Source organism: Chiloscyllium punctatum, chromosome 10 (assembly GCF_047496795.1).
Source record: "Chiloscyllium punctatum isolate Juve2018m chromosome 10, sChiPun1.3, whole genome shotgun sequence".
Taxonomy (NCBI): domain Eukaryota; kingdom Metazoa; phylum Chordata; class Chondrichthyes; order Orectolobiformes; family Hemiscylliidae; genus Chiloscyllium; species Chiloscyllium punctatum.
Genome location: NC_092748.1, coordinates 99863713 through 99880093, shown reverse-complemented (window position 1 = coordinate 99880093; position 16381 = coordinate 99863713). Strand labels below are relative to the sequence as shown.

The 16381-nt window shown below is 42.8% G+C and overlaps 1 protein-coding gene across 8 annotated transcripts in view; it reads left to right on the top strand.

Annotated features, from left to right (window-relative positions):
* gli2a (GLI family zinc finger 2a) overlaps positions 1-16381 on the top strand; it is a 400256-nt gene that overhangs the window by 319446 nt on the left and 64429 nt on the right. For all 8 annotated transcript variants that reach the window (XM_072579873.1, XM_072579871.1, XM_072579867.1 and 5 more), the window contains one exon: positions 14336-14537. In XM_072579873.1, coding sequence (XP_072435974.1) covers positions 14336-14537 — 202 coding nt within the window. The remainder of the gene's footprint in view (positions 1-14335; positions 14538-16381) is intronic.

The window sequence follows — 16381 nt, the reverse complement described above, 5'->3', positions numbered from 1 at the left end:
GGTTTGTAACAGTGCCAGCAAGTCTAGGACAACCAACAAATACGCTCAGTGCTGAACTAGAAACTAAAACTGATCAGTGAAACATAAAACACATAGTGCATGGAAGAGCTTCAAAATTGATTGATCATGAAGAGATTGAGTTATGAGAAAAGGGTGGAGAAGCTTTGATTTTCCACCTTTAAATAATAACAAAGGAAATCTAGCATACAACTATGAACTGGGCTGTGACAACATATATCAAGGGCGAACTTAATTATATTGTTGGTGTTCTGTTACAGTTCATTCAGAGTGTTGCTGTAGCGATGTAAACACCGACTTGCATGCTACAGTTTGAAAATATGATAGAGGTCCCAAACTTTCCTTCCATCAGGAATCTCTCTTCCGGTCTGCCAGTGGCAAGCAGTTGGAATGATTTACAGATTGATACACAAACCACTTTGGTTGTGAAATGAATACACCTTCTTTGGCCATCCAACCCTGAAGTGCAACTCATTCTGGTTCAGAGAGATAAGTGGTACTCACTGTGCCCTGCCATTCCTTGAGAACAACATTAGGAAATCCTTATTCACAAAAGAACATGTTCAATGAATGGAATGGATGTCTAAGAATAGTGGAGACAAAGGACCTGAAATCGGTTAAAATATGATTATGTACTGATGCTGAAGGTTGACTCATGCCCATTTACTCACATGCAATCTCATTCATTCATTCGTTCACTCACTCCAAACAGAGTGAGAATTATTTTTTACCTCAGAGGCACCCTGAGGCCAATTGTTGCAGCTTGCTCTCACTTCCTTGACAAAAAACTCTGAATTCAGTGCTGACAGTGGCTTCAACTTACAGTCTTCATGCTCTTCCTGTGATCTGATAGTTCTTTGCCTTCTCTGACATCAGTGGAACTTGTGTTACCATGTCAGTGTGTAAATTTCAGCTTGCTGTGACAGATTTGTGTATCCGTTCCTACCATCACACCATCACTATAGAACTGGAGATGGGATGTCAGAAACAATGCAAGCAAAATTTTAAACGCAAACAGAACCTTTTAGAAAAACTCAGCAGGTCTGGCAGCATCTGTGGAGAGAAAGCAGAGTTAACATTTCGGATGCAGCGACCCCTTTTCAAAACTGATTTTCGCAAGGAAAAAGTTGGTATATATGCTGAAAATGGGGTGGGGGAGGGGGTTAGGAGTAAACGATAGATGCTGATGAAGCCCAGATAGAGAGAGAGAGAGAAAGAGAGAGAAAAACAGTTGGGCAGACGAAGGAATGGATAAAGGTCATCGTCTAAGAAAGAATAGTTGCTAGACCATTAGTGGCTGACAATGTGTTGTTTGTGGCAGCAGCCCATGTGACGAGAAAATCTGGTGTATGGGGCTTGAGGAAAAGATGTGGGAAAAGTTGCTTAGACCCTAAAATTACTGAACTCAATATTGAGTCCCAAAGGTTGCAGTGGAAAATGAGATTCTGTCCTTCCATCTTGAGCTGAGCTTTGCTGGAGCACTGCAGCAAGCCTGAGACAGATGCTGGCCAGGGAACACAGTGGGGTGTGTTGACATGGCAGGTAACTGGAAGCTCAGGGTCTTTTTAGTGGATAGAACACGGGTGTTCTGTAAAGCAGTCATCCAGTCTGCATTTTGTCTCCTCACTGTAGAGCAGACCATGTTTTGAGCACCAAGTATGGGAGATGAGATTGAGCAACGTACAGGTAAACCACTGCTTTACCTGGATGTTTGGACCTTTGATAGTGAGGAGGGAGGTGGTAAATGGACAGGTGTTACACCTGCTGCGGTTGCATGGGAAGGTGCCATAGGGGCGTGGCAAGGTGTTGAGAGTGAAGGAGGTTTGGACCAGGGTGTCCCGGAGGGAACGGTCCCTGTAGAAGGTTGACAAGGGAGGGGAGGGGAACATGTGTCTGGTGGTGGCATCTCGCTGGAGGTGGCAGAATGCAAGCTAATGATCCTCTGGATGTGGATGCTGGTGAAATGATAGGTAAGGACAAGGGGAACACTATTGCAGGAGAGAAAAGAGGGGGTGAGGGCCAAAGTGCGGGAGATAGGGCCCTCAGTTGTGTTCGACCTATCAACCATGGTGGTGGGAAATTCTCGGTTGAGGAAGAAGGTGGACATTTAAGAGGGCCCGTTGTCAAATTGGCATCATCGGAACAGATGCATCAGAGATGAAGGAACTGGGAGAATGGAAGCAGGGTGTGAGGATGTACAGTCAAGGTAACTGTGGGATTTAGTGGGTTTGTAGTGGATAAGGGTGACCAGCCTATCCCCAGAAATAGAAACAGAGATGTTCAGGAATTGAAGGGAGGAATCACGGATAGACCAGGTGAAGGTGAGAGTGGGGTGGAAATTGGAAGTGAAACTGATTAACTTCTCCAATTCCAAACAAGAGAGGGAAATGGTTTTGGTATTATCATTGATGTACCAGAGAAAGAGTTGTGGGTGAGGTCTGGGATAGGACTGGAACAAGGAATGTTCTATGTACCTTGCAAAGAGACAAGCATAACTGAGGCCCATGCAGATACCCACAGCCACCCCTCTGACCTGAAGAAAATGAGAGAAGTTAAAGGAGAACTTGTTCAGGGTGAGGACAAGTTCACCCAGGAGGAGGAGGGTGAGAACGATTCAGGCCTTTTGTCCAGGAAGAAGCAGAGAGCCCTGTGACCATCCGGGGTGGAGGGGGGGCGGGGGGGGGGGCTGCAAATTGATGTAAACGGGGAATTCTGAAACTGACATAAAGACCAGAGGAATTGCAGATGTAAATGGCAAGGGACTGGACAAGGGGGAAAAAACATTTGAGTCGAAGTAGAAAGAGATGAGTTCCCAGAGCAGGAGCTGAAACGATGGGTGTGCCCGGGTGGTCCTGTTTGTCGATTAGGGGAAGGAGGTAGAAGTGAGCTTTGTGGTGTTAGGAGACTGTGGCGGGAGAAATCACCACATGAAACGAGATGAGTAAATGTTATTTTGCTTCACCCTGGTCAGATTTTGGCTTTTCCCAATCAGCAGCTGTTTATTGCGTTATCGACTGGTCTAACTGAGATGCTGCTAAGTGACAATTGATGTAGGTGACTGGGTCAAATAATAAATCATCGCGGAATGTAGCATACAGGGTAGTGGTGGAGAAGTGCTGAGAAAGTGTGCATGTTATGTGCATTGAATGCACCTTATTCACTTATTTATAACAGTGTAGGTTAAACTTTCACCCACTCCTGAGACAACTTTCTTTCTCCCACACAGGCTAGAGCTTCAAGATCATTACATTACCCTTTCGCAAAGGGGAGTTCTGCTGTAAACCCAGTCTCCCCACACAGATAATTATCAAGCAACTAATGTATTCCTTGGGCATTCAAACAATAAAGTGCTTGCCTCTTTAAAATAATATGTGCTCTTTGCTCTTTATGTTTTCGAGGCATCTGGATTGCATCAGTCCCTCTTCCAGGAACTAGTCTGATCAGAAGTAACTTCATCTCAGCTTTTTGAACAGTCTATTTTGTCAGAAACCATAAACAACAAATGGGTGTTGTTTTTTTCCTCATCAGTTCATCCAACTGCGCAGATGTATTGTTTGTTAGCCTTTCTGAACTACAGAAGTTGGGAGTTTAGTGCTATGTTGTCTGTCTATGTGGGCACATTACCCTCAATGGACCTTTAACACACTATGCTGTGCAGTGGCTAGGGCATACCAGTTCCAAAAGAGTATATGCCCCTATATCAGGCCTGTTGTTAACAAGGAATCTGTGTGAAGTCCAAGCATGCAATCTGACCAATTAATTGTCAACTGGCTCTAAAGAGACCAGGCAGTGGACTGACCTCCATGTGGGAGTTTCGATCAGAGTGGTGCTGGAAAAGCACAGCAGGTCAGGCAACATCCTTGCTGGGAGCACTGTGTAGCTCAGGTCAAAGTGCAAAGTTAAAAAGCACCTGCGATCCATCTCATTGCATTTCACAAGCAATCGGCTGATGTTTCAAAATGTTCAAGTCCAAATTCTGCAAAGATCAAATGTAATGTTTTCAATGAGTCAATGAGATTGCATCCTTTTAAAAGAAAAATCCCAAATTTGGGTCATCTTATAGTCATTTGACTTCAGAGAGCTTCTGCAAATATCCCTGAAAACTTAATAATTGGCTAACTCTTGTCAAACACTTTTGAAATCAGAGATGTGACAATATAGTGAAGTTTTGAAAACTTTTACCGGATTCTAACAGCCCAATTCTACTTATAAAGGGAAGTCAACCTGAGTCTGAATGTATCTGCAACACTTGATATGTGGTTTTATGAACCAGAATAGCTACAGATCTGTGTTTAAACAAACAAACTTAGAACCATTTCAAAAGTTGACTTGATTACCATAAATATATATTATTTCATTTGCTGTGAGTCCTTTCTTTCTCCATTTTTAAGATTCCTGCAGTTGAACTTGTTAAGCGTTTTAAAGGGGTAAAAATTTGTCTTGCAAAATTATTGGATTGCTCGCTGTTATAAATCATCATAGTCCCAGTGGGCTGCTGGTGAGTTTAACCTGAGGGTCACCATGCCTCAGGTGAGGGGGTGGGGGGAGATTGAGAAGATAGAGCCTTTATGGTGACCTTGGCTGATGCAGGTATCACACTCACTGAATTGGTGTTACATGATATTACAAACCAGCTTCCCAGACAGTTGAGCTAACTGACCCCTAATAGTTAATTCTGTTGTCTGCAGTAGAATTGAATTTTAGGGATTGCAAGTAACAGGCAACCAATGAATAGTGCTCCTCTTGTATCATCACCAACGACAAAGTTTTACACTACAGTCTTTATTGTGATTGTTGTATTTAGGTTCATGTTTTGAGTCTGTAGGCTATGTCTGTAGTTTTGGCCTATATTGTGAGTATGTTGTGTAAATTGTACTGTGGATCTTTATTGTGAGCCTGTGTTGTAAATCTATACTGTGGATCTATATTGTGACCCTATAATACAAGTCTGTATTTTGGGTCCCAATTGTGAGTCTGTGGTGTAAGTCTATTCTCTGGGTCTGCGTTGTAAGCTTATAGTTTAGGAATGCAGTGTGAATCCAGACAGTTAATCCAAACTAGTCTGTACTGTGGATCTATGTTTGCAGGTTAAGTGTGAATTGCACAACAGCACTGAATCCATATATTGTGTGTTTCAAATAAGAATGATGTATTGAAAACAATACGAAAACTGCTCATGCGGTAGCACCATTAACATCAGAAAAAAGAAAAGATGTGTGTTTCATGTATGAGTAAGGCCTTTCATTGGAATGCAACCCAAACATAAAGTTGTCCTTTCTCTTCCAAATGCTGACTGGCCTTCAGAAGTAATTCAGCGCTGTTGAGCTGATTTCCTATTTCTAGAATTTATTGCTTTTCACTTTATCAAGGTGATTGAGCCCAAGGTTTCCACTGCCGCCAACTGGATAGCAAAGTGTCCTAAAGACCAGTGTGATAGGGAGAATTAATCCTAGGTAGGGGCTACAGAGACAGCAAACCTCAGCCTGACATTGCAGGACTGTGTCGAGCACCAGTCAAGCCAGTATGAAAGCAAGTGTCTTTGTTGAACTATGGAAACGTTAGCTACATTAGTAAACTTTGCTAAGCTCCATTCCCAGTGCAGAGCCTCAAACAACAGCTCGACAATTTAGAGAACGTGGTTCAGAGATTACCTTTCCTGACTCATAGCTCTCTCAATTCTTCACGGAAAAGTTCTAATGACTAAAACTTTCTGAAACATTGCAATTCACTTCTACTAACTTCTCAGTTCTTCAATGAATGTTCCCTTCGAGAGTGGAGCCTTGTACAATCTAATCTTTAATATATACCAATTGGGTCTGCAGATTCTGTGAACGAACTGCAGAACAACCCCCAGCAAAGCAACAGGAACATGACTGCAAATCCGAATCCTCCTGTATAATTGTGGTGGCACTTTGACAGAGTTACACACACATGTGCACACATTTATAGAGGTATTAGCAGCCTGATATTAGAATAATGCATTTAATATAAAGCTTCAACATTAGTCAAAAGATTCCCAATGGACATTCCATGGCTGAGATATAAATTAGAAGATCACTTTCAACTATTCAAGCTTTGAGCTTATGAACACTTGGCTATATTGTCACATTGCTCGTTGGATGCTGCCTGAACTGCTGTGCTCTTCCAGCACCACTAATCCAGTATTTGCTTTCCAGCATCTGCAGTCATTGTTTTTACCTCCTATATTGTCACATTGTAAATGTGTTCATAGCTCTATCCTACGTTCCTTCCCTGCCTCTCTCTCTATGATATTAATTACTGTGAAAGTGTGAGTGTTTACGCCACATATAAAAAGTGCTGATCTGGTATCCTGATATGTGATCACGTCACCATTTTGTGACAAAATCTCATCACCAAGCGAGGAATACACTTCTCTCTCCCAGTTTATTTTTTCTGAATTGCATCAGCGCATGTTTTAATCTTAAGATATTTTATCTTAACACCCATAGATTCAAGAGTCCTGAGTGTTCAGAAGCTGTGCAATGTTTTAAATATTTAATGGGTATTTACTTAATCCCCAGAAAAGTTTGCTTCAGTTTGTGCAATTTAATTGTGCAGATGTTGTCAGTAGATATTAGAATGTTATCAAAGCAAATTATTTTCTAGATTCGATTTCTCAAGTCGAAAAGTGCAAGCAAAAGCAGATGATATAGGTAAACATGTGCCTGGATTTTTCAGTTTACTGCGGTGTTTGCACATGTGTGTGTTTTGGCTTTTCACCACATTCTGACTGCTTTTTGAGTGACTTCCAAAGCTTCTCTGTCAACACGGCAGATTCTTTTCCTACTTGCAATCCAACTTGTCTGAAGCCAATCTGTGCAAAATATTTTCAGTGCCCAAGAGTAGACAGGCAATACAGAATTTCCAGAAAGATAAATGACAGTTCAGGAGTGAAGGGAAGGGCATGCCCCCTTTCCCATTCATTCTCTCCCTCTCTCTATCTTATCTCCTGCACCCCTCCCCCTCAAAACAGATAACGTAATGGAGAAGGAAAGCTGTTGTGTCAGTAAATTTTAGGGAAAGCATTAGAAGTGAGAAGGTGCAGAGTGGAATATGAACCACCTGCAGTTTCTGAAAGGAAAGCGGAGCAGGGCAGACGAACCCATGGAGACACAAAACATGTTGTGAAGAATCTGACGGCGCTCGTCTGAGACCACGCAAATGTGCGCCTACCCATCAGGGCACATCCAGCAGCCCCTGGCCAGCTGTACCAGCTGCAGAGGCTGGCTGGGATCCTAATCCCAAATCCCTCCAATCAGGATTAGGTGCGAACTTTAGTCGAATCAGGGGTGGCTGACATGTGTAAATGGAGCTGTTGCTTCCTTCCACCCAGCTCCTAATCACTTGAGAATGACTTATAACCACAGGTAGCAGGGAACACTTCTTTCCAGTTGTTTTCGCTATCTTATAACTCTGTTCTGCTGAGACTTGCTGCTGGGGTGGAGTGAATAAAACCTTTTATCCGATTGCGAACTGAGATTCTCCCTCTTTTTGCCTGAGTCCATCAGATTCTGCCTCTGGATTGTATTACTTCCATCTTCCATTCATTTACTGGTTTTTGACACTGCCTGGATCATTTATACTGCGAAGACAAGAATGGTCCAGACTACATTGTGCTCCAGCTTATGCTGAGCTGCGCCTGGCTGATAACTGGCTGGACACAGAATTCTCCAAGTTAGAGATGGGAAAAGACAGACCCACACTCCTGAATTTCAGTTGGGCAGGTCCCACTTCCCTTCAGTCTATCCCCATTCCCACCGCTCCGTGTGACCACCACGTTAATCGCAATGATGTGATTCAGACTGCAATGGAAATGGCCCTTAATGACACAAGCTGAGGAATGGAACTCGGTCTCCTCTCTCATGGCTTACTGACTGAAGGCCATTCTCCTACTGCTGCCTTTGCCATCTGAAGAAGGACATTCTGGTGTTGAGGGATGGGGGTGTGGAACTGGCCTTCTCCTGCTCCAGTTTTTGGTGTTTCTGTGTTTAGAACCATGTGCCTGCTGCGCTTTCCTTGTGAGCTGGACTTCCCACCTCTTTAAGGCCGCTGACAGCCACAGCCACACATATGTACTCCCCCCCACACACACACACACACACACACACACACACTCCACACGTCCTTTACCTTCCCCAAGATTCACCTGAGGCCACTTGCAACCGGACAGGCAGCCTGACCCTGCCAAAATCCCAACCGTTTGTCAGGGCATGACAGCCAGCTACTGATCATTGCAATGAGGCCTGACGTCCATTTCAAGCCAGTCTTGGGCTTCCATCAAATTCTGGCCCAGGCAAATTCCCATCCACTGTCGGGAACATAGGGATTAGGAATGGGAGCACGCAGTTCAGCCCCTTGAGCCCATGCTGCCATTCACATGATCATAGCTGATCTTATCCTGGTCTCAACTTCACTTTCCTGCCTGCTCTCCAAGGCCCTTTAACCCCCTTTCCTCAGATACATTTCTATTTCTTTCTTGAATCTCTTAATTGATTCTGTCTTCACTGCACTCTGGGACTCTGAGTTCCACAGATTCACAACTCTCTGAGAGCAGTAGTTGCACCACATCTCAGTTTTGAACCTACCCCCTCTCACCTATATGACCACTCCCCCACCATCACCACGTTTTTCTCTTCCTCCAATCCTTTAAATGACAAGCATAACTTGACTTCGGAGCTTCCCACATCTTGTGATGTATAAGACTATTGGATAACTCAGCAGAAGTAGGCTTTTTAGCCCATTGAGTCTCCTCTACCATTTAACACAATCATAGCTGAACTTCAAACTTGACTCTAGTTCCCTTTTTTTACCCCTTAACCCTCGATTCCCCTACTGATTAAAAATCTGATTTCCTCAGACTTGAATATGCTTAAGGGGGGAAAGCAGGAACAAGTACTGAGTCAGATGATGAGCCATGATCATATTGAACAGCGGAGCAAGCTCCAATGACCTACTTCTTTCCCTATTGACAATGCTCCTATATTTAATGACTCAGCCCCAACAGCTGTCTGTAGTGAAGAATTCCACAGACTCATTATCCATTGAGAGGAGAAAGCGCTCTGCAAGAGGCAGAAAAATGGTCTGCAGAGTTTAAAGAAGGCAGCTGACCACCAGCTTCTCAAGGGGTACAAGGGATGGACAATAAATACTGGCCCAGCCAGTGGCATCGATATTACATGAATAAATAAAGAATAGCACTTGCTTGTATCTGTCGCTACTCTCTATCAAACGTGGTGAAACAGGAGACCCTCCTACTCTTACTGCTTGTTGTAGACAGAATTTACAGACTGATAATCAGCCTGTCTGACCAGACTACAAGCACACCTTCTCTGACCGTTGAGCCAAGGCATGGGGCCCAAACCTGGAGTTTCTGGCTCAGAGGTAGGGATGCTACTCACTGAGCCACAAGGACCTCCTGACCATTAAAACTTGACAATATCAACAAATAGCTAAACACCTTTATGAATGTTATGGGCTTCAACAGGAGGTCCCACCCAAGAAGTTAACCTAACTTCCTCTTGGACTGATTTGCTGTGAATCTCTAGTATTCCGCATGTCAGAATTCCAGCTCTCGCAGTTCTCCTTTCATAAACTACGGTTCCTTGTCCTCCTGTCTGAATAGACGTAGTATTTAAAGTCTCTGCACTGTAATGGCTTGAGACTTTCAGAGGCCCCAAAGACCGAAATTAGAAGAGACAGAAATGAAATGCCTGTTACTCGTTATGTATTGGAAAGGTCCCAGACCAGTCTACTAAACATGACATTCTTCAACAGAGCTTTACAGATTAGGTTTACATTTGCTCAGCCGACCAGCAGACACACCAATAAACTTGAGCTGGTAGTGGACGTCACACCAATGCCTGCAAATTAATGGGGGCCAATGTCTGAGCAGTCATCATAGACATAAATCACGGGAAATGGGGGGAGAAATGAGTACAAGGCTTTTCTTTCTATTTAGTAATTTATCATGGGAAGTGGCACATTAATAAACACAGGTCCCCTGAGGTGAGGGGATAACAGAGATAAATACGACTGCCAAATCTAACTTGCATCTCCAAGCCCATAGAAAGCAGGGGACTGTGGGAATGCAAATTGAGGTAATATAAAGCTTGTGTGTTTCTCTTATACACATTTTCAGACTTTCTATTTATTTCGAAACAGTAATAATCTGGTCGTTCCCACAATCCCTGGTATTTCAGCACACTGCATCCTAGCAGCTTAGTTCTGCTGCATACTTAACTATTTAAGTGTAATTTTCTATTGATTGGCGAAAGCACCAGAAGGGAAATGAGGGGAGTTGTTTTCCTTTAAGCGGAAAGTTGGTGCAATCAGGAAGCACTGCCTGAAAGGGCGATGGACAAAGACTCAGTAGTAGTTTTCAGTCGAAGTTTGGATATATACTTGGAAAGGAAATATACGCAGCGATATGGGAATTGGGAAGGAGTGGGGCTGCAAGATACAGGGGAATATCTCCATCTGCAAATACCCCTCCTAATCACACACAATCCTGACTTGGAAGTATATCGATATTCCTTCTGCATTGCGGGTCAAAATCCTGGAGCTCCCTATCTAATGGAATTATAGGTATCCCGACTCACCAAGGACTGCAGTGGTTCAAGAAGGCAGTCATTACTAGCACCTTCTCAAGAGCAGTTAGCCAAGGCTACGACCTATGCACAAATGAAAGAAAATTGAATGAGCTCCTTTAATGGAAATAAGATCCATTGGTATTGTTTCATCCTGTGAATTGCAAGAGCATTATTTTCATTGGAAATGTTCGACTAATCCTTACACTGGTTTGCTTATAAACACGGATTACAGTTCTTGAAAGTGTTGCAATGCATTGTGACATTTGGGCAAAACTTTGAGGTGGTATAATATGGCATCTCTCACAAGCCAAACAATAAAATGTTTGCCAAGTGTTTTATTTCACAGTAACACTTCAAATACTTCAGACATATTTAAGAACCAGATTTGCTGCTCATCTCTGATTGTGTTTAAAAACAAGAATCAATTGAAAATTCTTGATATATCAGGCAAGTCAGTGAGATCTTATCCTTAAAAATAGGGTGAGCTGTGAAATTTGTTTCACTAATGGAAGGCTCTGCGATACTCTACAGACTGCCTTGCTGGTGGTGTTAATGAATTTGAAATAAATTGATTAATTCCTGCAATAAACAGCAGAGGAATATCGCAAATGCTATCTCATGAACAATACAGAAGCAATTGATACAAAGTGCATAATCCATTATATTTTTGCATGTGGATTAAGAAATATTTTCATATCAGAACAATGTGCTGCATCTTGGAAAGTTCCTCCAGTCGGGGAGCCCAAAACTAGAGGCTATAGGTTTAAGGTGAGAGAGGAGAGATTTAACAGGGACATGAGGGGCAAGGTTTTCGTGCAGAGGGTGGTGCATGGATGGATCAATCTGTCAGATGAAGTGGTGGAAGTAGGTACAATTATAATATTTAAATAGCATCCGGATGGGTACATGAAGTGAAAGGGTTTCGAGGCAAATGGGACTGGATCAGACTGGGGTATCAGGTCGGCACGGATGAGTTGGACTGAAGGGTTTGTTTCCTGTATGACTCTACTGTGTTTCTCAGAGACAGGCAGAAACACCCAGTCCAACTGAGCTGTTCAGATTTCCAAAAGGATTCAAACAGCAAATACAAGAATTACATTGAATTTGTTGAAAAAAAATCTTCAAGACCTCGACATCTGAGGATGAGAGAATCAGATTTGAATTCACAGATCTAATTTTCACAAAGATTTGACTGGCTTCATTGCAAGCTTCCTCTTACCACTACTGTATTTGGCACTGAGTGGATCGTTCAGACAAACAGCCACTGCAGACCCGATGGGCTGAATGGCCTCCTTTTGCACTTTAACAACTTTAGATTCAATGTGTTATATCACCTTGCCCCAACCCAGGTCAGGTTATTCTCTGTATAGTACAGGGTGTCCATTTCAGTGTCATATTCAGTTCCAGCCCTTGCACACAGACAGCTATCATGACAGGTACTGGTAAATGTTCAAACATGCATGCCTGACAAAGAATTGCTGTTACACTTAGTTAAGTTTCTATCATATTGCTGAGCACAGTTAGCCTGGCATAGACTGATTCCTAACCATGAAGATAATCAAGAGTTATGGGAAAAAGACAGAAAAGTGGAGTTGAGGATTATCAAAGCAGCCACGACCTACCTCATTGAGTGACCTACTTCAGCTCCTACGTCTTATATTTTTTGTATAAATATTGGGCTGATGACTTTGTGTAAGCAAATTTTTCTTAGCGAGTTAAACACTTGCCCATTGCTTCCTGCAGAGCAACTTCAGCAATTTCACACATACCGAGGGTTTACTGTTGATACAGAGATCGCCTGAAAAGAGTGACCTTCATGTGCAGCCAGTATGAAACTTACCTCTTGCAGCCAAAGGGGTGCTTTTAATCTGTTAATGGTATCTAAAACCTACCCATCAGCACTTTTAAATGTTACCACTATTTGCAACACACAAATTGAATACAATTGGCAACTCCCTGGAACCACTGCTCATATGTGCAGTTCTCAAATGTACAATGCCCTGTAGATGTAGCCATGTTGTCTAAGCCTTGCCAGTCCTGTCATATTTGGAAGTTATTGGATGTGTGGATGGCACAATTGGAGCTAATTAGGAAATTCAGTGGACAACTTGGGGGAGGTGAAGAGAAATAATAGGAGGGAAAAAGCGAAGGTTGCAGTATGTGAGAGCATAGGAGAGAACAACACAATCTGATGTAAGACAAAGAACTCAGGATGTTAGATATCTGAAAAAAACTTACCAAAAATGCTGAAGAAACTCAGCATATGTGGAGAGAGAGAAATAAAGTTAACATTTTAAGTTGACTCTAGAAATACTGAGGAAGGGTGACTGTTTTCTCTCTGCATAGATGCTGCTAGATCAACCGAGTTTCTCCATGAATTTCTGCCTGTGTTTGCTACACAGTCTGGCAGATGGAAATAATGTAGGAACAACAAACACTGGAGCAAACTGTGAAAAAGAGAGAGGGAAGGAAAGTGAGAGAAATCATAGAATCCCTATAGTGTGGAAACAGGCCCTTCAGTCCAACAAGTCCAAATCGACCCTCCAAAGAGAATCCCATCCAAACCAGTTCACCTCACCTGCACATCTTTGGGGAAACGGAGGAAAAGGAAAGAAAGAGAGAAAAATAAAATTGGGAAAGGAGCGAGACGAAAACCAAAACTCTAGAAAGGAGGAACGGGTGAATAAACTGAAGGGAGGGAGCACTTGTGTCTGTTGTAATAAGGGTTGCTGCATTAAGTGCTTTATTCCTCGAAAAGATATGTTAAAGCTTTTCTCTAAGGATAGTGCTCACTTCACTGAAACTAGCTTTCAGAAATAGGCTGTTGGAGTTTGTTTCATTTTGATTTATACATATTATTTTTATAACCTGCTGTGTGTTGTATATTGTCAGAAAGTAGCACAAAATCTTTAATTCTGAGCTATTTATATCAATGATGTTTTTCTTGAATCAGTGGAGCAGATTTGAATGTTACTAACTGTAATTAATATAAAATAGAAACTTTCCGCTTATTGTTTTTAATTCAAAATAAGTTAACCTTGAACTGTTCTAATTTTTATTCACCTGACAAAGCTATATGCCAGAAAAAAGATATGCCATAACTTTGGCAAGCAGTGTGTAGACATCAGATGGTGCAATATCTGCTGAATAATCTGGATAGCAGAGCGATGTGATTGAGTGTCATAGCTAATTGAGTGGCACATGATCAAATTTCCAGGAATGCACCAGGCTAGAGTTGGCAACCCTAATATTGGGTGTTTGCTGAACAGTATTTTGGTCAGTATATTTAATTGTATCAATCACAGAGTTTTGCTTTCGATGCTCAAAAAATGGCAGAGCGGCATGCTTAATTGCTGGTGTTCCCTTGTCTCTCTTTTAAGAATTCATGCACATCACATGGATCAAGTGCAGTGTAATTAGTATGTAAAAGTACAAAAAAAATGACTCCGGTCCAATGTGCTCTGTACCAAAGATTTAGAAGGAAGCATTCACCCTTCTGAAATTAAACAGTTTAATTTCTTTTAAGCTCACTGTGTGTGTCTTGGACGACATGTCAACATTTGACAAAACTGGAATAACCTCTGGTTGCCAATTATACTGAGAAAAATGATTAAAGTTCTGATTTATGAAACAAGGTGTCACAGTTGATAAACACTTCAGTTTTTTTTTCAGCCTGTCACTGAAGTTGTCCACTGTCTGTTTCTCAGTCTCAAGATTCTCGAGTCCTCGGCCAGCTGCAAGAATGAGCAGAAAGCGGGCCCTGTCTATCTCGCCGCTGTCTGACGCCAGCATCGACCTGCAGACTATGATCAGGACATCCCCCAACTCTCTGGTGGCCTACATCAACAACTCCCGAAGTAGCTCCGCAGCCAGTGGTTCATACGGGCATCTGTCAGCTGGTGCTATCAGGTGAGGCATTCACTTTGCCGAGGAGGCCCTGCTTTACCTGTTGACCAATTCTAATTGAGGCTAGACGGTTTGTCTGTGGGGTAATTCGTGCATGGCCTTCAAGTCTTGGTGAGTGATTGTCATGCTGTCTGCATTCCAGTCAGACACAGCTCTCAGCAGCACTTCCATAATTAAAGTCAGCGTATTGGATGGCTGACTGGCAAGTGCTGATTAGCAGGGGTCGTAAGTTCAATGTGCAGTTCTTTCCCAATGGCCCTGAACTTTCTTGGATGTATATTAAGCTGGTATGTAATTGAGTTATTAGGAATGTCCAGCGATTCAGATCGTTGAGCTGACAGAGATCCACACTTTGCAGTTGTCTCGCTCATTGTATTTCACCATATAATAGGCCACATTAGATGCGAACGTTTAAATTCCTGGCTCAGGTTGACAGAGAAACTAACCCGTTTGTTTATAAGTCCGACTGATGTTTCTGCTCAAGTCATGGGGAGTAATGTTTGATCCAAATTCTTTAAGCATTTAGTCAACAAAACAGCAACAGGTCCTTTCTAGCATAACAAACTTCCACTATTTCAAAAACCAAGTTGCAGAAGGTTGAATCGTGAGAATAAATGTACTTTCAAAGAATCATACTTCCATATTTGTATTAAAAAATTCAGAATAAATATCCCAACAACTGTATTGACACTGATTTGAGTCTCCTTTATTTGACTGTCCTTTATTGGGCCTAGGTCATGGGCAACTGAAATCATAGGCACAATTTACTACTTGCCCATCGGCGAGTTTGGAGTCAACGGGGGCGTTTAATCACATGGGAGGTGTACAGGAGAAGATTCCACTACCTCCCTGCCTGATTCCAACAATGCTGATGTTCCAACCACAGCAGGTGGGGGAGTTACCACACAGGAGCCTGAAACACAAGCCTGGGTTTCCTCACTCAAACACACTCAAGGCATGATTAAGGCAGCCGGCAACCAATGAAAGAGCTGGGGTGTGTACCTGCTGAGAGGCTGTGTGCTGCCCTTTCTTCCGACCATTCCCCCTGCCCAGTTCAGTAATGATCTCCCGCCCTCACTCCCCTGTGGCCTCCACTTGGTAAGTGACCTTCCAAGCTTTGTAGATAGTAAGGAGCTAAATGGACAGCAACTCTGTGTTTGGAGGGAGATAGAACATAGAACATAGAAAAATACAGTGCAGTACAGGCCCTTCGGCCCTCGATGTTGCACCAACCGAAGCCTACCTAACCTACACTAGCCCAATAACCTCCATATGCTTATCCAATGCCCGCTTGAATGACCATAAAGAGGGAGAGTCCACCACTGATACTGGCAGGGCATTCCATGAACTCACAACCCACTGAGTAAAGAATCTACCCCTAACATCTGTCCTATACCAACCTCCCCTTAATTTAAAGCTGTGTCCCCTAGAAACAGCTGACTCCATACGCGGAAAAAGGTTCTCACTGTCAACCCTATCTAAACCCCTAATCATCTTGTACACCTCTATCAAATATCCCCTAAACCTTCTTTTCTCCAATGAGAACAGCCCCAAGTGCCTCAGCCTTTCCTCATACGATCTTCCTACCATGCCAGGCAACATCCTGGTAAACCTCCTCTGCACCCGTTCCAGTGCCTCCACATCCTTCCTATAGTATGGCGACCAAAACTGTACACAATACTCCAGATAAGGCTGCACCAGAGTCTTATACAACTGCAACATGACCTCAGGACTCCGGAACTCAATTCCTCTACAAATAAAGCCCAGTACGCCATATGCCTTCTTCACAGCACTATTTACCTGGGTGGCAACCTTCAGAGATCTGTGTACATGGACACCAAGATCCC